Source organism: Suricata suricatta, chromosome 17 (genome assembly GCF_006229205.1).
Source record: "Suricata suricatta isolate VVHF042 chromosome 17, meerkat_22Aug2017_6uvM2_HiC, whole genome shotgun sequence".
Taxonomy (NCBI): domain Eukaryota; kingdom Metazoa; phylum Chordata; class Mammalia; order Carnivora; family Herpestidae; genus Suricata; species Suricata suricatta.
In genome coordinates, this window is record NC_043716.1 from 1,782,081 (window position 1) to 1,800,451 (window position 18,371).

General features: G+C 55.9%; 1 protein-coding gene across 2 annotated transcripts; it reads right to left on the minus strand.

Annotated features, from left to right (window-relative positions):
• ASGR2 (asialoglycoprotein receptor 2) lies at positions 1-10,978 on the minus strand. Of its 2 annotated transcripts, XM_029928503.1 has the most exons (10): positions 10,855-10,978; positions 10,388-10,612; positions 7,204-7,323; positions 7,018-7,113; positions 6,498-6,569; positions 6,272-6,358; positions 6,037-6,182; positions 1,289-1,395; positions 961-1,072; positions 1-444 (listed from the first exon to the last, which is right to left on the minus strand). In XM_029928503.1, the coding sequence occupies exons 2-10, from the start codon at positions 10,509-10,511 to the stop codon at positions 355-357; spliced, it is 954 nt and encodes a 317-aa protein (XP_029784363.1). In that variant the 5' UTR covers positions 10,512-10,612; positions 10,855-10,978; the 3' UTR covers positions 1-354. The 2 variants fall into 2 exon arrangements, with proteins under 2 accessions (XP_029784363.1, XP_029784364.1); XM_029928504.1 differs by lacking the exon at positions 1-444 and having other exon boundaries at positions 553-1,072.
• Between the last annotated feature and the right edge of the window lie 7,393 nt (positions 10,979-18,371).

An 18,371-nucleotide genomic window follows, 5' to 3' on the forward strand; every position in this document is an offset into this window, starting at 1 on the left:
TGCCTTATAACAATCTTTTTAATAAGTGCTGCATACACACACGTGCACATCCGACGGGCCCTGTGGAGAGCCCTGACTAATCCTCTGGGCATGAAGTAGTTCACTCTGGGAGAGGTAGGGGGTAGGGGGAGTGAGGGGCATCCCTGTGTGTGCGCGTGTGCGGTGAGAGAGAGAGAGACACTTTGTACTAGTAGTATATATTATCATAGTAAAAATAAAACAACAGATCTAGTTGTTTAAAGGCCCTCTTATTATCGCCTTCAGAATGATCTGGGAAGGGTGGGGCTCAGCCACCATGGAGTGGCCGGTGACACCCCGTGCTGGGCAAATGTCTAGGGTCCAGAGAGGAGGCAGTCACACTGGACACAGGGCACAGCGGCTTCCGGACCTCTCTCCCCTTAGCGAGTACTTTCCACGAGCCTCCAGCCAGTGGGGCCGCAGCTCCTGGGTCGGGGTGGGGGGGCCAGTTGTTCCCCAAAACCCTTTCTGCAAGAGGCCCTGCTCCCCCACCCCACCCCCGCCATCGCCCCCGCCCCCGCCCGGATTTGGGGGGTGCGGGAGCAGTTTCCAGGCGCCGCCTCCCTCTGAGCGGCTCTGCTCCCAGCCCCCCTCCCCTCCCTGCCCCATGTCCCTCGGGATGGGGTCTCCAGGAGCAGCTGGCTCGGCCTGAACCTGTCTCTTTGGGGCCCCCACCCCTTCTCTGCTCCCCCACCTCTCCCAGCTCCAAAGGACCAGTTCACAGTTTCATGCATTCATTTCTTCCGCTATTGAGCGGGCTGAGAATTATCTTCACCACCGTGACTTGCGGTCGGAGGCGGGACCTCCCCCTCCGTCCTTCCTCCTCCCCTCCCCAGGCCTCTACTCTTCCCTTCTCCAAAACCCCCAGGCGGGCTGGGGGCGGGGCAGGGGCGGCCCCTAAGCCGTGGCGTTCTGCCGCATCTCGCACACCCAGCGCTGCACCTGCTGGCAGAAATTGTCGTTCCAGCGGCCATTGGAGCGGACTTCCGCGCAGTCTTCGCCTCCTCCCACCTCGTGGCCCTGCCAGTCATCTGGCTGAGTGGCGGCCCAGTTCCTAGGAAGCCAGGCAGGCCTCAGGCTCTGGCCCCCACCTCCCCCTGCAACCTCACCCCCACCCCCAGTCAGGCAAAGGGGACCAAGGAGGGAGGTTGGAGACGTGGGAGGGAGAGGGGTGGGGAACGTGGGCCCTGAGGGAAGGGTGGGAGCGTCCTGGGGCAGAAGACCGGGTGGCCCCAGGCCAAACCAACCAGGGCGGGTAGGAGTCACTTACTTGTAGCCATGCTGGTAGTCGCTGCCGTCCACCCATTTCCAGGAACCATCGCTGTCCGTGAGGCCTATCCAGGCATCGAAGGGGTTTGTGTGCTGCGAGATGAACTTCTGGAAACGGGTGGGGTGAGAAGTAAGGGAGCCGATTCATTTCCAGAAATGCCAAATAAAAGCTGTGCTGTCTGGACGACAGCAGGTTTCCAGCTGATTGGAAATCTGCAGGAACCTCCCCACCCCACAAGGAGTCCCAGACCCTCAGACACCGCACTTCCTGGTTCGTCTTCCGGCCTCCGTTCTGCGGGATTTTCAAAGGCTTTGCAATGAGCATGCGCCACAGAAGGGAAGCCCCTGCGTCACCCCAGGGAATGGACATTCGTTCTAACCAGACTACTTTTTGCCTTCCCTGGGCACAGGCGACTTCCGGGTGAGGCTGTAACTTCCGTAGGACTCAGCCAATGAGGATCAAGGGGAGGGACTTCATGCTCGGAAATAAACTGTCTGCTGTTGCAGCTCTGAGTGTGCCTGTCCGTCAGACATGCGCTCTTGTAAGAACGTTGACTAGAGTCTCGCTTCACTGCGCTCCGAGGCTCCGCCTCCACACTTTGATGCGGGCAGTGGGCTTCTTTCTCACAAGCGGAAAGGAAAGTTCTAGTCCCTGGAACCTGTATTCAGGCCACAGCAGTGATCCCTTCAGTCTTCTCCAGCTGGATCTGAAGCATCAGCTCCCAACACAACTATTTTTGTTTTTTCTTCTATAACTGGAGTTATTATCTAGTGGACGCTTGCTGGGCTATACCTCGTGCTAAGTGCTTTACAAAGACGATCTTACTTGATCCTCCTAAAGCCTCTAAATTGGGCGCCCTGGCGATTCGTACTTTACATATGAGGTCAAGGAGCTCCAGGCAGTCCAGTGTCCGGTGGGTGACCTCTGCCCCCTGACCTGACGCCCCATTTCAGTCCCAGCTCACAGCTGCTGCTTTGCCTCAAGTCCTCTCCTTGTCTTAAACCCATGCCCTCTAACTCTTGGAATCCCGATTCTGGCCCCTGCCTCTGCTGCCCCCATGGACCCCAGCACCCATCAAGGATCTCGGTTTGAGGGACGCCTGGGTAAGCCACATGGTTTGGGGAAGAAATGGAGGAAACAGAGGACGGCATTGACTAACACACACACCTTGGCCTTCCCTCGGACGGCATGTGGGGGGCCCACAGCCACACTTGGGGGGAACCTCCTAGCTCCATTCACTTCCTAGAGACTCACTGATGACTGGAGACTACCTCCTCGGAGCACAGGCATGGTAGCACCCTTGAATTCTAGACTCCTGCAAACAGGACAGTGTTCTGTACATGAGGGGCAGCCGTCAAGGGCTGGTGGGGCTGCTCCCCAAATTCAGAGGTGTCAATAGGGTTGGAGAGAAAGTGCCAGAGACTTTACTCTATTTGCTGCCCCATGCTGCCCCAGCCCCCTCTTCCCACCATCACTGAAGGCAGAATAACTGAACGGGATGGAAATCACCTCTTCTCTACTTCTCCATGTTGATGACTGAAGGGAGGAATAAAACAGTAATAGTGCCAAATGCAAAACCTACAGAGGAGGGGGATGAGGAGGAGGAGGGAGGAAGTGTGACATTAAACATGGAGGTGAGGGGCGCGTGGGTGGCTCCGTCGGTTAAATGTCCGACTTTGGCTCAAGTCATGATCTCACAGCTGGTGAATTCGAGCCCCACGTCGGGCTATTTGCGAAGAAAAATAATACGATGAAGAAGGGAAGAAACCCAAGAGGAAGATTTGAGCTACGTAAGAAAGCCCAGGGACTCAGCGGAAAGCCGACTCTGGGGTATGAGTGACGGGCTTGGGGACAGGACCACAAGGCAGAGGGAAAAAGGCAGAAACAAGAAGAGAAGGGCACAAGGCGGGGGCGGGGGCGGCACACAGTAGAGGTACATCTGCAGGTCTCGTTCCAGGAAAACACTACGCTGCGGAAACTCCACACGTTCCAGAAAAACAAAGAGCACACATGAGAAAAAAAAATGTGCAGATACTTAGACATATGTTCAAAAAGTTAGAAAACCTAAGTTGATGAATTAGGTGGACGCTCCTGACTTCAGAGCCAAAGTCCTGAGGAAGAAGGATCAACACTGGGCGCCCCTGGACAAGGCGAGCCGGATTCAAGGACGGCAAGGACCCCAACCACTCGAGCAAAACCCTTCTGGGTCAGGGAGACCAGGAGGAGGCGTCACCAAGCTCCTGAGAGACTAGGTCTTAATTGCTCTCACCACAAAGAAGAAACGATGGTTTTGTGACCTGCTAACGCTGTTAGCAGGGGGTAATCATACTGCAATACGTAAATGTATCGTAAATGTATCAAGCCAACGCATCCTACACTTCAAACCATGTTATATGTCAATTATATCTCAATTGAAAGCATAAAAAAAACAATGAGGCAGGGCGCCTGGCTGGCTCAGTCAGCAGAGCATTCAACTCTTGGTCTCAGGGTCATGAGTGCAAGCCTGACGTTGGACATGGAGCTACTTAAAAATGAACAACAACAAAAAAAGGCACGTGGCTAAGAATAAGCGGCTGGTTTCCTCTCGTCTTTCAGAGGGGAGGGTGTATGAATTCACTGATTTTTTTAAAGTTAATTTATTAAAATAGATCCAGAGACAGCGTGAGTAGGGAAGGAGGAAAGAGAGAGAGAGAGAGAGAGAGAGAGAAAATCCCAAGCAGGCTCTGCACTGTCACCGCAGAGCCCGATGCGGGGCTCAAACTCACAAAATCGTGAGATGGTGACCTTAGCTGAAACAAAGAGTCAGACGCCTGACTGAGCCCCCTAGGCGCCCAATTTTTTGAAGCCAATAAATCTCAGCCAATCATTTAAATGATTTTAAATGCAATTTAGTGATTAGAAGTAACAATCAGTATAATTAAAAATAAGCTAAGACTAGGGATACCTTGGGTGCTCAGTCAGTTAAGAATCCGACTCCACCTCAGGTCATGATCTCACAGTCCATGGGTTCGAGCCCCGCATCAGGCTCTGTGCTGACCGCTCCGAGCCTGGAATCTGCTTCAGAGTCTGTGTCTCCCTTCCCTCTGCCCCTCCCCCACTTGTGCTCTGTCTCTCTCTCTCTTTCAAAACATTTTTAACAGAATTTCGGACTGTGAGACCAGGGTCACTATTTTTTAAACTCCTCCAGTGTAAAGGCTGGCGTTGTACGTCCGAAGCTGAGAACCAAGTTAAAACAGAGACTCCAAAGGCGCGGCCGTAGGCAGGTGAAGCAAACACAAGGGGAAAACAACGAAGGACCGTCTACTTTTATCTGCACACAAGATAAAGGCACGAATGCAGACCTTGTCACGCTGTCACCAGGGCGGACAGCCCGGGCCACCGCAAAGCCGGAGCCGTCACAAATTAACTGCGGCTCCAAGCACTGAGCGCTGCACGCGAAAGGGGCATTTTTTTTCAAGTCAAAAGTGCTTGCCTATCGGCAGTTCCAACCTGATCAGCAAAGCGAAATGTTTGTAATCATTCTACCATGTGAATACATATATATTGATATATTTGCTATATTGATAAATATACATAAATGTAATATATTGGCATATTGATATATTTATATATGTTCTTATATAAATACATATATTTGACATACCAATAAATGTGTATAAATTTGATATATTGGCATATTGATATATTTCTATAACTTGATACATAAATATATATTTTTGATACATTGATAAATATACATAAATTAGGTATGTTGGCATATTGATATAATGTATTGATATCTTTATATATGTTCCTATATAAATATATATTTGATATATTGGTAAATATATGTTTAATATATATTCAATAAATATATTCTGGCAGCATTTTGAGTTGAAAACACCAGCTAAGGAGGCGAGTGAATCTGAATTCCGGCTCCGTCCCCCATTACTGGCAAGTCACTTGACACCCCCCCATTTTCTCAGTCCCCTCATCTCTCCCTCCCTCAAAGGGGGAGAGGGTCAGGAGGTTTGCAGGTGAATGTGGGAAGGCTCCAGCCACGCAGGACCGACCCCAGTCATTTGTTCGGAAAATCGCCCCCCCTTCTAGGGCTCGGTCCTCCCCTGGGAGCCGTGTTGGCGAGGTGGCTGGTGGCAGCAGTGGGCAGGGGAGACCTAGAGCGCTTTGGAGGGACCCGGGAACCCCGCCTGCCTGTGTCTTTCGCACCATGACCGCCTCAACCCAAGTCCAGCAAGAAGGGACCTGGTGACCGCACTGTGCTGTCCACCCAGACCCCTAGCGCTTAAGCTCCTTCCGCCTGGAATTCTGTCTCCCGCCCTGACACTCGTCACCTGCCCTCCTGGTTCTGGCCATGTGGCAGAGCTCCTGGCTGGGATGTCCCACCTCTTAGAATCAGTGTCTGCTTCACCATGAACTTCCCAGGGCTCGGCCACGCCTCTGCTTCTGGAGGCTTCTTTTGGTTAGAAAATAATAGAGGCGCCTGGGTGGCTCAGTCAACTGAGCACCCAACTTCTGCTCAGGTAGTGATCTCACTGTTTGTGGGTTCGAGGCCCACATCGGGCTCTGTGCTGACAGCTCGGGGCCTGGAACCTGCTTCTGATTCTGTGTCTCCCTCTCTCTCTGCCCCTTCCCCGCTCATGCTCGCTCTAGCTTTCGCTCTCATAAATAAATAAACATTAAAAACTAAAAAAGAAAAGAAAAGAACACTAGAGCAGCCTGACCAGCCTGGCAGCCGCGCCGGCGCCCACCTGCTCCTCCCGGGAGGTGATGACCACCAGGTGCGCGTTCTCCAGCCGGCAGTGCTTCTCCGCCTCCGGCCAGGTCTTCCCAGAGCGCGAGAACCAGTAGCAGCTGCCCTGGAACTCCAGCCAGTTGACGGGGCAGCACTCTGTGCCTGAGGGGCCAGGGGCGCAGGGAGATGAGACCCAGCTGGAGGGCGCACCCCGGAGACCCCCCTGCCCCACGCGCTGCGTCCCTACCTACCGTTACTCTGGAAGTAGGTCATCTGACACGTGAGGATGCGCAGATCCACGGGGAAGTGCTTCAGATGAAGGAGCAAGGTGGCGTGATCTAGCGCACGGAGGGACACGGGGCGGCGTCGTGCCATGGGCGGGGCGGCGCCAGCCCCCCAGGACCCCCGCGGGCCCCCGCACGCACACACGCCACCCATGCTCGCACGCGTGCGCACGCACCCAGGACAGGCTCTCACCTGCCTTCAGGTCCCTCTGCTGTTTCTCCAGCTTGGCCTCCAGGGAGGTGAGCAGGTCACTGGCACTGCCCCCTGGAAAAGAGGAAGGCTCGAAGGTCGTCCCTCCCTCTGCGTCCACCCTGCATCCCGCCCCTGGCCGCCCCGACTCCACCCGTCCCCACGGAGGCTTTCTAAGCCTAAGCAGGGTCCCGTGCTCCCAAACCGGAGCCCCACTTCATTAGCAGGCACGAGCCGAGCCCTCACCACTCAGCCCCGACCTCGCTGCAAGGGGTCATGGTCCCCAAACCGCCCGTGGTCTTCCTTCCCTCCTGGCCTCGCAGATTCTGTTCCCTCCACCTGGCACTAACCCCCATCCTCTGCTCCTGCCTGATCATCCTTCCGGGTCCCTCCGCCCAGGGATCGGCGTCCCTGGAAGCCTGGGGGCTCCCTACCCCCGCCCCGGCACCCCAAACGCGCCCCTCCTGCGGCGCAGCCCGGCCCCCTGCGCGCGCGCGGATAAGCCGCAGCCCCTGCCCCTCACCGTGCGCGCCCAGAGCGCCGAGCTCGGCGAAGACGCCGGAGGAGAAGTGGCTGAAGTTCTCCTTCAGGATCCGCAGCTCCGCCTGCAGCCGGGCGCCTGGTGGGGGAGGCAGGGGGACAGGGCAAAGTGGAGCGAGCTGCGTCCCGCAGGACAGCCCCTCCCCCGCCCGGCCGCTGCGACCCTCACTTTGGGACCCAATCACGCAGACGGCCACCAGCAGCAGGACGTTGAGGCCCAAGACGAGCAGACTGAGGCGGAGCCTGGAACACAGACCCTGCAGCACCAGGCGCTGGCGAGGAGGGGTCCCTGCGGGAGAAGGGGCGTCAGAGGGAAGGGCGGGGGCACAGACGACGGAGACAGCGGATTCAATGGCAGCACCCGGGGGGGGGGGGGGGGGGGGGGGGGGGGGGGGGGGGGGGGGGGGGGGGGGGGGGGGGGGGGGGGGGGGGGGGCGGAAGCCCGGGGGAGGGGCGGCCAGATGGGTGGCAGCCGGGTAGGTGGGGGCAGTGGTCTAGGGAGTCACTGGGCTTTGACCCCAGGGCTCAGGCGTTGCGCACACGCGCATCCGCACGCTCACCCCACGTGCGCACACGCACACCGGCCGGCGCAGGTGCACAAATGCACGGGGCGCGCCATTCACTCCATCTGTGTGCAAAGCTCGGATGGCGGACCTGGGGACCCGGGACCAGGCTCTGTGTCCTTGCACTGCATGCCTGGGCCGCTGGGACACCCGGAACAAGGCCCCTCCTTCAGTCCAGGTCATTCCACCACAGACCGCTCCCCAAGGGCTGCCTTCCAAACCCCCTCCTGTCCTGCCCCCCACCCCCACCCCTCCCAGCCTCCTGTCCATTTCCTGCTGCACTTGACCCGCCAGAGTCCCTGGCTCTGGTGTGAACTCTCCCCTGTAGCCTCGGTCGCCTCACAGAAACTCTGACCCCCCCACACGTCTCAGTTCACACTCACACTCGTTGCACACTCACTGCCGCACACACACACTCATCGCTGTGCACACTCATTGCCCGAAGCTCATCCCCATCCTGCCCGGCCCCTGGAGCAGTCCCTGTGGGAACCCATCGCTGGTGGGAAGCCGACCACCAGCAGCAAGACGCTGAGGCCCAGGGTGAGCACACACTCATGTACACTATTCTCACACACTCTGTCGCAAACACACCCCCATGTCACAGGCACTGAGCGGGCTTTGCCCCGCCCAGCGCCCCCTGACCTGGGACAGCGCTGTCCCCCGGGCGAAAGCCCCCGCTTGGCACCGTCCCCTGCAAACACCTCGCTTCCTCTTCACCTTGGACCCCACTTTCCTCCGTCCTCACTGCCGTGACACCTCGGCATCCCTGCATCCTGGGGGTGGGGGTCAGCCGGGGGCCCAGAGACTTCCACCCCAGTCTCCACGCAGAGTGGACACGCCCCGTGAGTGACACCCAGAACTCCTGAGATTCTCACACCAGTGACTGTACCCTCCTCCCCTGCTCATGCTCTCTCTCTCTCTCAAAAATAAATAAACATTAGAAAAAAAAAAAAAGCAAGGATCTGCCAGACATGGAAACACAAAGGCGAGATTCCCCCACCCAGCCAGCAACCAGCAAGACACAAATCAGACAACTGAGAATCCACCTCCTTCAAGACTTCTGAACCTCAGGCTGCAAAGGACAAGGGTCTAGGGAGACCACGGGGCAGAGCGTCGGAGAGGAGAGAGCTGCCCCGGGATCCCGGGGATCTGCCAAGGGCTCCCCGAGCAGCGGGCTGCGCACTGATCAACACGTGCATGTCAGGCACCCAAGGTCAGGCAAGACAAAGCAACCTGAAGGGCGAGGGGACGGCGTGTGGCACTCATACGGGACTGGGGACGGTGCCTTGAGAGGGCTCCAGACCTGGCTGATAAATCGGAAAAGTGGGGGCGCCTGGCTTGCTCTGTTGGAAGAGTATGCGACTCTTGGTCTCAGGGTCATGAGTTCAAACCCCGAGGTGAGTGTAGAGATTACTAAAAAAATTAAATAAACTTAAAAAAATTAAGGTCACAAATTTTCTTTAAAAAATTTATAAAGCAAAACCCAAAAGGATCACATTGACTCCAAGTTACTTAACTGTAGCCCAGAACAAAGGTTGAAAATATTCAGGGGAATATAAATATACCCAGCCCACGTCACAGTCAAGTTCACAATGTCTAGCCTGCAATCAAAGATTACCAGGCACACAGAGAAGCAGGAAAACACAACTCATATTGAGGAGGTTAGCGAATCTATCAGCACCAATCCAGGGGCACCTGGCTCGCTCAGTCAGTTAAGCATCTGACTCTTGATTTCAGCTCAGGTCATGATCTCATGGTTCATGGGTTCAAGCCCCATATTGAGCTCTGTGCTGACAGCTAGAAGCCTGCTTGGGATTCTCTCTCTCTCTCCCTCCCTCCATCATTCCTGTGGTCTCTCTCCCTCTCTCAAAATAATTTTTTTAAAAAATCCAGAATGGACGCAGACATTAGAACTAGCAGACAAGGGCATTAAAACAGATATTTTAATTATATTCCAAATGTTTAAAAATGTAAGTACAGGGGTGTCTGGGTGGCTCAAGCGGTTGAACATCCAAATTTGGCTCAGGTCATGATCTCACAGTTCATGAGTTCAAGCCCCAGGTGGGGCTCTGTGCTGACAGCTTGGAGCCTAGAGCCTGTTTCAGAGTCTGTGTCTCCCTCTCTCTCTGCCCCTCCCCTGCTAGTACTCTGTCTCTTTCTCTCTCAAAAATAAATAAGCGTTAAAAAAAATTTAATAGTAAAAAAATGTGGGGTGCCTGGGTGGCTCAGTCATTTGAGAGTCCGGCTTCGGCTCAAGTCATGATCTCACAGTTTGTGGGTTCAAGCCCCACGTCAGACTCTGTGTTGACAGATCAGAGCCTGGAGCTGCTTCAGATTCTGTATCTCCCTCTCCCTCTGACCCTCCCCTGCTCATGCTGTCTCTCTCTCTCTCTCTCTCTCTCTCTCTCTCTCTCTCTCTCAAAAATAAAGCATTAGAAAAAAATTTCAAAACATAATAATAATTAAAAAATGTAAGTACAAACCAAAGAAGATACTTAAAAGTCCCAGGTTGAACTCGGAGACACGACAACTGTGCATGCACAGGCTCAGATTGGGAGGAAGGGGGAAGGAAGCTGTCCCTCACCTCTGGGCTAACACCCCTTCCTGGGGTCCCGGGGCAGAGAGGAAGGTGAGGTCAGGGGACAGGCAGAGGTGAGGCATCTTACACAGAGGGAAGCTGGGTCCCTGCCCACAAGGGTGGGGGGGTGGGGAGGGACAGAGACCTGGGGGAGACAGAGCTCTGGGGAGCTAGATGGAGAGGGAGCAAAGCCCCGGAAACGGGGCCCTCACCTGCCCAGAACGGGTGTTCTCTCCTGGGGCTGTGTCCATGGAGGCCCGGCCCCTGCCCTCGGCCCGGCTGGTGGTCGTTTCCCTCGGAGTCCAGCTGCTGGATGTCTTGAAAGTCCTTGGCCATGCTGGGTCCAGGGCTGGAGCCCGGGCGGCTCGAGGCTCCTCTAGGGCTGGGGCTGAGTTCCGAGGCTTGAGCTACGAGGCTAATTCCGGCAGAGGCTGATGCTGGGGGTGAAGGGAGAATTGGCGCCGATGGCAGCCGCCACATGGGTGGGGTCTAATGCTGGCGGTGAGTTTGGGGCTGAAATGCATCTGGGTCTTGTCCCTTCCCAGGACATTGCTTGGGCCTGGACCTGGCCAGGAGCCTTCCTTCCGCACTTTCATGGACGAACCCCCGCCAGCCTCCCTGCACTAGGGTCTCCTCGACACCAAACTTCCCAGCCCCACCTGCCCCTGACCTTGGTTACCTGTCAGAGGTATGGAGGGCTGCCTCCCAGGCCCCTGGGGCGGCCGCGGGCCCCGGGCGAGGAGGGACTAGAGCCGGGAGAAGTGGGCCACAAACTTCCAGGAGGGGCTGGTCCAGGCGAGGACCCTGAGTCCGTGTGTCTGAGTGTCCAAGCGGTGCTCACCTGGCATCTCCTGCCCCTGGGACTTTGGACAGTAAACAGAAGTGGAAACAGGGTTGGAACTCAGGCAAAGTGTGGTGGGGGTGGGGGGCACGGCTGTTTCTGTTCTTCCCAGAGAAAGGGGTCTCCTGGCCTGTCCCCCTCACCCCCACCCGCCAGTCACCTCGCTCCTCACTGCACAGTTTGGGAGGGGTCGGGGCCAGGAGGGGCTGAGGGTGCTGGTTAGTTTCCCCTCTGCCCCTCCCCCCTTTCACATCCGGCCCCTGGATTTTCCAGAACTGCCAGTGTCTCCAAAAGCCCCGGGTCAGGATCAGAGGCGCCGGTTCCCTGCTCTTGCCCAATGTGTGGGCTCGGCAGCCAGGCTCCCAGCTCGGGGCTGACCTGCATCACCCTCCTGGGTATAAAGGCCCTCGGGGACCAGCGTCCTTCTCCTGTGCTCATGAGCCACGTGTGACCCTCCCAACGCCGCCCCTGCGGGTGGACACTTCTGTCACAACACAGGGTAAAAAAGGGGACAAGTCAGGGGTGCCTGGGGGGCTCAGCCTGTTAGGCCTCTGACTCTTGATCTCAGCTCAGGTCAGGATGTCACGGTTCGTGAGTTCGAGCCTCTCATCAGAGCGCAGGACCCGCCAGGGGTTCTGTGTCTCCTTCTCTCTGCCCCTCACTGGCTTATTGCTCTTTCTCTGTCTCTTTCAAAATAAATAAATAAACTTAAAAGGGGGGAGAGGGGCGCCTGAGTGGCTCAGTCGGTTAAGCATCCAGCTTCGGCTCAGGTCATGATCTCACAGTTCGTGGGTTCAAGTCCCACGTCAGGCTCTGTGATGACAGCTCAGAGCCTGGAGCTGCTTCGGATTCTGTGACTCCCTCTCTCTCTGACCCTCCCCTGCTCATGCTGTCTCTCAAAAGTAAGTTAAAAACATTTTAAAAAATTACAAAATATATATTTGTTAAAAAAAAAGGGGGGGGAGCCATACCACATGAGAGGGGTCCTCACGGCCCTGTGAGGAGGACAGGGCTCTACAGACAGAGGAACGGGAGTTAACTAGCGAGGACACCAGAGCTCACATGGCTCCAGAAAGACAACGCTTTTCGTCCCTGGCTTTCCCACGTCCACCGAGCGGCCTGCTGGCCGGGGACAGAGCCCCTCGTGCTCAGCTCAGCCCCTGAGCTGGGAAGGCATCCGGGGCCCGTGTGTCACGGCGGTAACTTGCTGACACACGGGACAGCCACACGGTCCAACCTTCTGCCTTCCCGCAAACCCCCACGGCAGCGGTGGCCGCTGTGGGTTTTTGACTGCGTCCCTCAGTCAGACGCGGGCGCACTGTGTTTAAGTTTCTTCTGAGGCCCCGGCGCCCGCCACATAGTAGGTGCTTAACAAGTACTCATTGAGTAAATGAGCGGATGAAGGAGTGAGTTCCTACATGCATCGTGGGCCTGACGGTTTCCGAACACAACCCTCACCTGGCTCCTTGCATCCTACTTCGTGACCAACTGGACGAGGATTTCCAATCCACCAATGGGCCACGCCTCCGCGTTTGGAAATCGTTGCTGGGAGGCCCTGATCTGGGCAGGATGTGGTTTCAGTTCCAGGCTTTAGGCAAGAACTTACCAAGTGGATTATCCACTGCCTGTCGAGGTTGACCAGCTGCTGTCCAGGGATGGGGGCTGGGGGGATTCTCACTAGCCACTCACCTCCACAGAACTGGGTTCAACCCACCCCGCTCCTGGTGAGATGGGACAGGGGACACGAGAGACATTCGCTGTGTCCTTCTCTTTCTCCCAGTTCGAAAGTCAGCATTTTAGGAACGTCTGACTGGCTCAGTCAGTAGAGTGTGTAACTCTTGGTCTTGGGGTTGTGAGTCTGAGCCCCGTTGTTAGGTATAAGGATTACTTAGAAATAAAATCTTGAGGGGTGTCCAGGTGGCTCAGTTGGTTAAGTATCCGACTTCAGTTCAGGTCATGATCTCATGGTTTGTGGGTTCAAGTCCCATGTCCGGCTCTGTCCTGACAGCCCAGAGAGAGACCCTCCTCAGAGTCTGTGTCTCCCTCTCTCTCTGCCCCTCCTCTGCTTGCACTCAGTCTCTCTCTACCAATAAATAAACATTAAAAATATATATTAAAAAATTCTTGAAAGTCAGCACTGTAATTTACCACAATCTGACCTATACTTGGGTTCTTTCTGAAGGTTTTATACTGTTTTGTCACTTTTTTCTTGTTTTTTTCCTGATTTGGGTTATGGAATCCTGTTCCATTGTTGGTTTGGAATTTAGGAATTTTTTTTTGGTACCTCAGGCAGAGAGTTAGGTTAGCTGTATTCCTGAGTTGGGGACACCCCATCCTCCCTCCTACTCCCCCTTTCCCCCCAAAACCAATCTGACTCTCCATGGGCAGCCAAAATGGTGTGTTCGCTGGATATGACGGTCTCCAAAGATGGCGGCCATTGGCCTCTCTTCTGATGGGCACGCAAGTCACACCACCCTCCCAGAACTACAGTCTACTCCCCCTCCCCGTGAACCTGGGATAGCTGTGTGACTTGCCATGGCCGATGGAAAGCACTAGAAGCGACACTCTGTCAGTTCTGGGCCCTGCCTTCAGCTTTCGGTCTTGGAAGCCGTCTGCCATGCTTTACGGAGGTCCAGCTATCCGGCTACGGAGAGAGAGAGGCCAGGCTGGAGGTGGGGAAGTAAGACACCATATGGGCGTTGAGACAGTGAGAGAGAGTGAGAGAGAGAGCACGCAGAGAAACGCTGATGCCGGAGGACACGGGAACAAAGCCTTCTGGGAACTTGCAGCCCAGCCCAACAGCTGAATACACCCCCGCCTGTAACCCAGCCGACTGGACAGGGGCCGCCTCGCCTGCCCCAGAGAATCTAGAGAAATAATAAGCGGTTATTTGTTTTAAGCCACTGAAGATGGCGGTGGGTGGATGTGACGTAGCAGCAGGTAACCACAGCAGTATTTAGTGTTCAGTATGCGTCCTGGCAAAACGTGTGCGTCTGGCTGTCTGTCACGTACGTCAACGGGGCTCTTATAAATCTCCTGTTCCTGACCTTCCTCACCCGGCAGCAAGTGTTTCAGATCTGTCCGCGTCGCTGTTAGCACGTCTGGCTTGCTGCTATGAACTGCTGCGTGGAATTCACCGGTGTGTGTCCATCGCGGCTTATTTACCCCGTCCCCTAGGAGGGACCCTGGGCTGTCACCAGGCCTCAAGCACCACAGTTAACACCGCGGCTAGTGTCCATGCCCAGGAATGAGACCCCTGGGTCACGGAATATTCTCCCACTTGTTCCAGGCACAGCCACTGATGGGATCATACCCACGAACCCAGAAATCATCTCGATGTCTTCTCCCTGCTGGCCGTCACGTTTCCAGCCGGATCCAGGCGAAACATTCCTTGTGTAACGCCACCAAATCACGCGATCACAAACTATTCTCACGCTTGCTTTCTCTGAGTCCCATCAGGGCGCGCGTTTTCCAGAACGGCTGTGCCCCGGGACACCCCGGCCACCCGCCATGACAGTCCCCCTCCAGCCCCGTCTGGTTCATCCTGCATCCTCCTCAGCCTGTGATATCAGCCAACCCCCAGCTGCTGCCCACCTGACCACCGTCCCCTGCCTCTCACTTCACTTTTCCAGTTAAGAGTGGGCTTGAGTCCTTCCTCATCTGTGTGGCAATCGGGAGTTTCCCCTTTTGTATGAACTACTTTTTCAGGTCCTTTGTCTATTTTTCCATCAGGTTTCCTGAAGTCACTTTGTGGATGAACCAGGATTTCTGGTATGTTCTAGACACTTGTTCAGAAAACAAGAAGGGTCTTTGGAAAAAAAAAAAAGTAACAATGAGGGGCGCCTGGGGGGCTCAGCCGGTTGAGCATCCAACTTCGGCTCCGGTCACGGTCTCACGGTTTGGGGGTTCGTGGGTTTGTGGGTTTGTGGGCTTGAGCACAGAGCCTGCAGCTGCTTGGGAATCTGTGTCTCCCTCGCTCTCTGCCCCTCCCCCACTTGCCTTCTGGCTTTGTCTTTCTCAAAAATTTAAAACAAACATTTTTTTAAATTAAAAAATAAGTAATAACGATAGTACTGTTGAAGTCAAAAAATTAGGAGAAACTTTAGAAGATAAATTTTAGGAAAGCTTCCAGGAAGGGGGGAGAGAGAAAGAGAGAGAACAAAAGTATAAAGAGATAAAAAGAAAAAAAATGTTTTAATAAGAAAATAGCTAAAATCGGGGTTTTTTTATCCCCTGGCCTCATGTTTCCACATACATTTCTCATTAGGGAAACTCCCTGGACCTCCACCCCTGCTCCCCGGCCCCCAGCCCCTCAGCCCCTCCCCCCGCACCCCGGCCCCCAGCCCCCCCACACTCTGAGCCCCTCGGCACCCCCCCCAGCCCCACACTCCCACCCAGGGGAGCAAGTCATCCCGGCTCTCTGGCTTGGCTGACTCCGCCCCTTTGCCTGGGCACGAGGTCTGCCTGATTCTTGGATGAAATGTCCTTTCGATTTAAGATTTTAAGCCAAATCCACCTCTTGCTGCGGGTCAGCAATAAAGCCACCATCTGAATACCCACGCGCCCGTCTGCTGCGACTTGGCTCGGAGGGGAGCGGCTCTTCGTTCGCCTGCCCTGTAAACCTTAGGTGTCGTGAGAGATCCACGTGGAGACCCAGCACCCCCTGGAGGAGTTCTAGAAGGAAAAATAGGGAGTAAAAGGGAGAAAGTCATCAAAGAAGAAACGCAAGAATGGAAGTTTGAATGAATACATAGAGGCTCCAAATTCGGACAACCTACTAATCGCTCAGCTCTTCACTGAAGAATGACCCGCAGCGTGGTGCTGTGACATTGCAGAATGCCAGAGAAGGTTCTGGAAGCCACTGGAGAGGGAGGGAAGTCCCCTACAAAGAAAGGAGAATGAGAATGGACCCCACTCTTCAGCTGTGAAATTCAGCACGGGGGGCGGGGGTGCGCAGTGGGTTAAGCATGCGACTTCAGCTCAGGTCATGATCTCGTGGTTCATGGGTTCGAGCCCCAGACCAGCCTCTGTGCTGACAGCTCAGAGCCTGGAGCCTGCTTCAGATTCTGTGTCTCCCCCTCTCTCTGCCCCTCTTCTGCTTCCACTCTGTCTCTTTTTCTCTCAAAAATAAATAAACATTAAACAAAAGTAACAGTAAATAGCCTTTTCTGTAAACAAATGTGCCACAAGTAACACAGATCCACCTGCACCGGGGTGGCTGTGTAGGAGAACCAGCAGCCCACTCTGAGTCCTCTTGGGCCCAGTCCTCCAGCTCTCAGCCCCCATCAGCGGCTCTGTCCCCATCACCAGCCTCGCCCTCCGCCCCGTGCCCTCTTCTTCCCACAGCGCGTGTCTGAGAACGAGATGGCACATTTGGGGGACTCAGGTGAGCACCTCTCAGCACATCCCAGACGCAGGTGCCTCGGTCCCCAGGCCCCGGGGGAGGGGGGGGCACGACACCCACACGTGGTCTGCCCCCAGTGAGCACATGGCGTCCGGGTGAGCGTATGGCCTTTGTCTCTCACGTGTGTTTACAGTCCCTGTCCCTGCCCGGACGCCTGCCCTCTGGGCTCAGGAAGGACCTTACTCCCCCCTCAGTCTCTGTGCCCAGCCCCTCACATCCAGCCCAGCAAAAGCTCACAGCCCGGCCTACGTCCAAGTGAGTCCCCAACTCAAAGCAACTTGGAGAAGACTGTGACCTCTTGGGTCAAACAAACACCAGTAAGAACTTGGGTTCTGCCCTGTGCCAACCCCCAGCGACCCCTGGACAGGTTACCTGAGGTCTCTGAACTCCGCTTTCTTTGGCTGGAAATGGATGATTCTAATACTAGCAGTTTCACTGGGCCTGTGGAACCGGATGGGTGAGCTGGGGGGCCGGGGGTCTGACACTGAGCCTCCACGCAAAACCCGTCCCCTGGCGGCTGGCGCTGAGTGAAACCCCCTCACTCGCTCCTTCTGATGCAGGAACGGCAGGGCCCAGAGCCGGGGACCAAGAAAGAATTCTTGAGTCGTCTTCAGTGCAAAAATGGTGGTTTTCCTAGAGCTCGGGGACAGGACACAGCTGGGCTGTGAGGAGGGACTGACTGCAGGTGGGGAGGGCTCGGGGACAGTGTGAGTCTCAAGGAAGTTTGGAAGCAAGGTTTCCGGGACCTGGGGGGGAAGAACGTGGATGTTGTTAGGGGCGCATCCTTCGTGACCGTCTAGTGAAACCTCAGTCGTGAGACCCTCCAGGGGCCGCAGCTTGGAGGGTGACGGCAGCGGACAGCTTGGGTGGGCGGCAAAAATAAAGGTAGATTTCAAAGGAATGTTTACATTAAAGGGGACTCACAGGCAGCCGGGGAGAATGCCTGCACCCCAGCAAAGTGTCATCCACACGGCTCAGCTCCTGGAGATCTGGGCAGACCGAGGGTTTGTCCACGGACGGCAGACACTAGGACATTTCATTTCTGCTCTGCATTTGTTTGCAGCATGACCTTCAGCTCCCCCGGCTGGCTGCCGCTGAGAAAGCTGCCCTCCCCTCCGGCGGCAGGTGCAGCGGATAAGCAGCAAATGCGGAGGGCGGGGACACGTCACCTGGTGACCAGTGGGAGAAGCCAGCCCTGGATGGGTGCACGCGGGGGCCCCACTTACTCGAGGACAAAACCGGGCAGCGCTAACTGGTTCAGGAGTGACCAGAAGACCAGGGAGCCTGTTCTGTTCCACTGAGGTGACCGGACGGGACGGTCAGCAGGACTGGAAATGAGACCCCCATCCTCCAGAGAGGGGAGGGCGGCTGGAAACGCTCCTAGTCCACCACGCCACGCGGGGGAGCCCCGTAAACCCGCCGTGGTCAGGGTTGGGGACCCTCGGGGCTGGTGAACCATCCACCCCGGGGGGGGGGGGGGCCACGCCTGAATCTGCGAGGACAGACGCTTCCGAGCTCGGGACCCTCCGAGACCCCACGCCGTGTGTGTCTGCGCCCGGCTGCTCCCTGTGGCCTTTTTTTTAATTCTTTAAATCAGTTTTGAGAGAGAGAGCACAAGCAGGGAAGGAGCAGAGAGAGACGGAGACGCAGAATCCGAAGCAGGCTCCAGGCTCTGAGCGGTCAGCACAGAGCCCGATGCGGGGCTCGAACTCAGAAACCGTGAGATCACGACCTGAGCTGAAGTCAGATGCTTAACCGACTGCCACCCAGGCGCCCCCCACCTCTGGCCTCTATCCTGTCCTTGAATAAGCCGGGAAACAGAAGCACAACCCCGAGTTCTGGGAGCTGCTGCAGCGAATTAATCAAACCCAAGGAGGGGCATGCAAATGTCCGATCTGCAGCCCTGGTGGTTCTGGGCTCCTAGCTGACATCCGGAGCAGCGGGGGCGGGA

Coding starts and splice junctions, on each gene's coding strand:
- ASGR2 (XM_029928503.1), bottom strand. CDS start 10,511: ATGGCCAAGGACTTTCAAGACATCCAGCAGCTGGACTCCGAGGGAAAC. Junction 7,114..7,203: donor CTGCGTGATTGGGTCCCAAA/GTGAGGGTCGCA, acceptor CTCCCCCACCAG/GCGCCCGGCTGCAGGCGGAG. Junction 6,359..6,497: donor GCAGAGGGACCTGAAGGCAG/GTGAGAGCCTGT, acceptor TCCGTGCGCTAG/ATCACGCCACCTTGCTCCTT.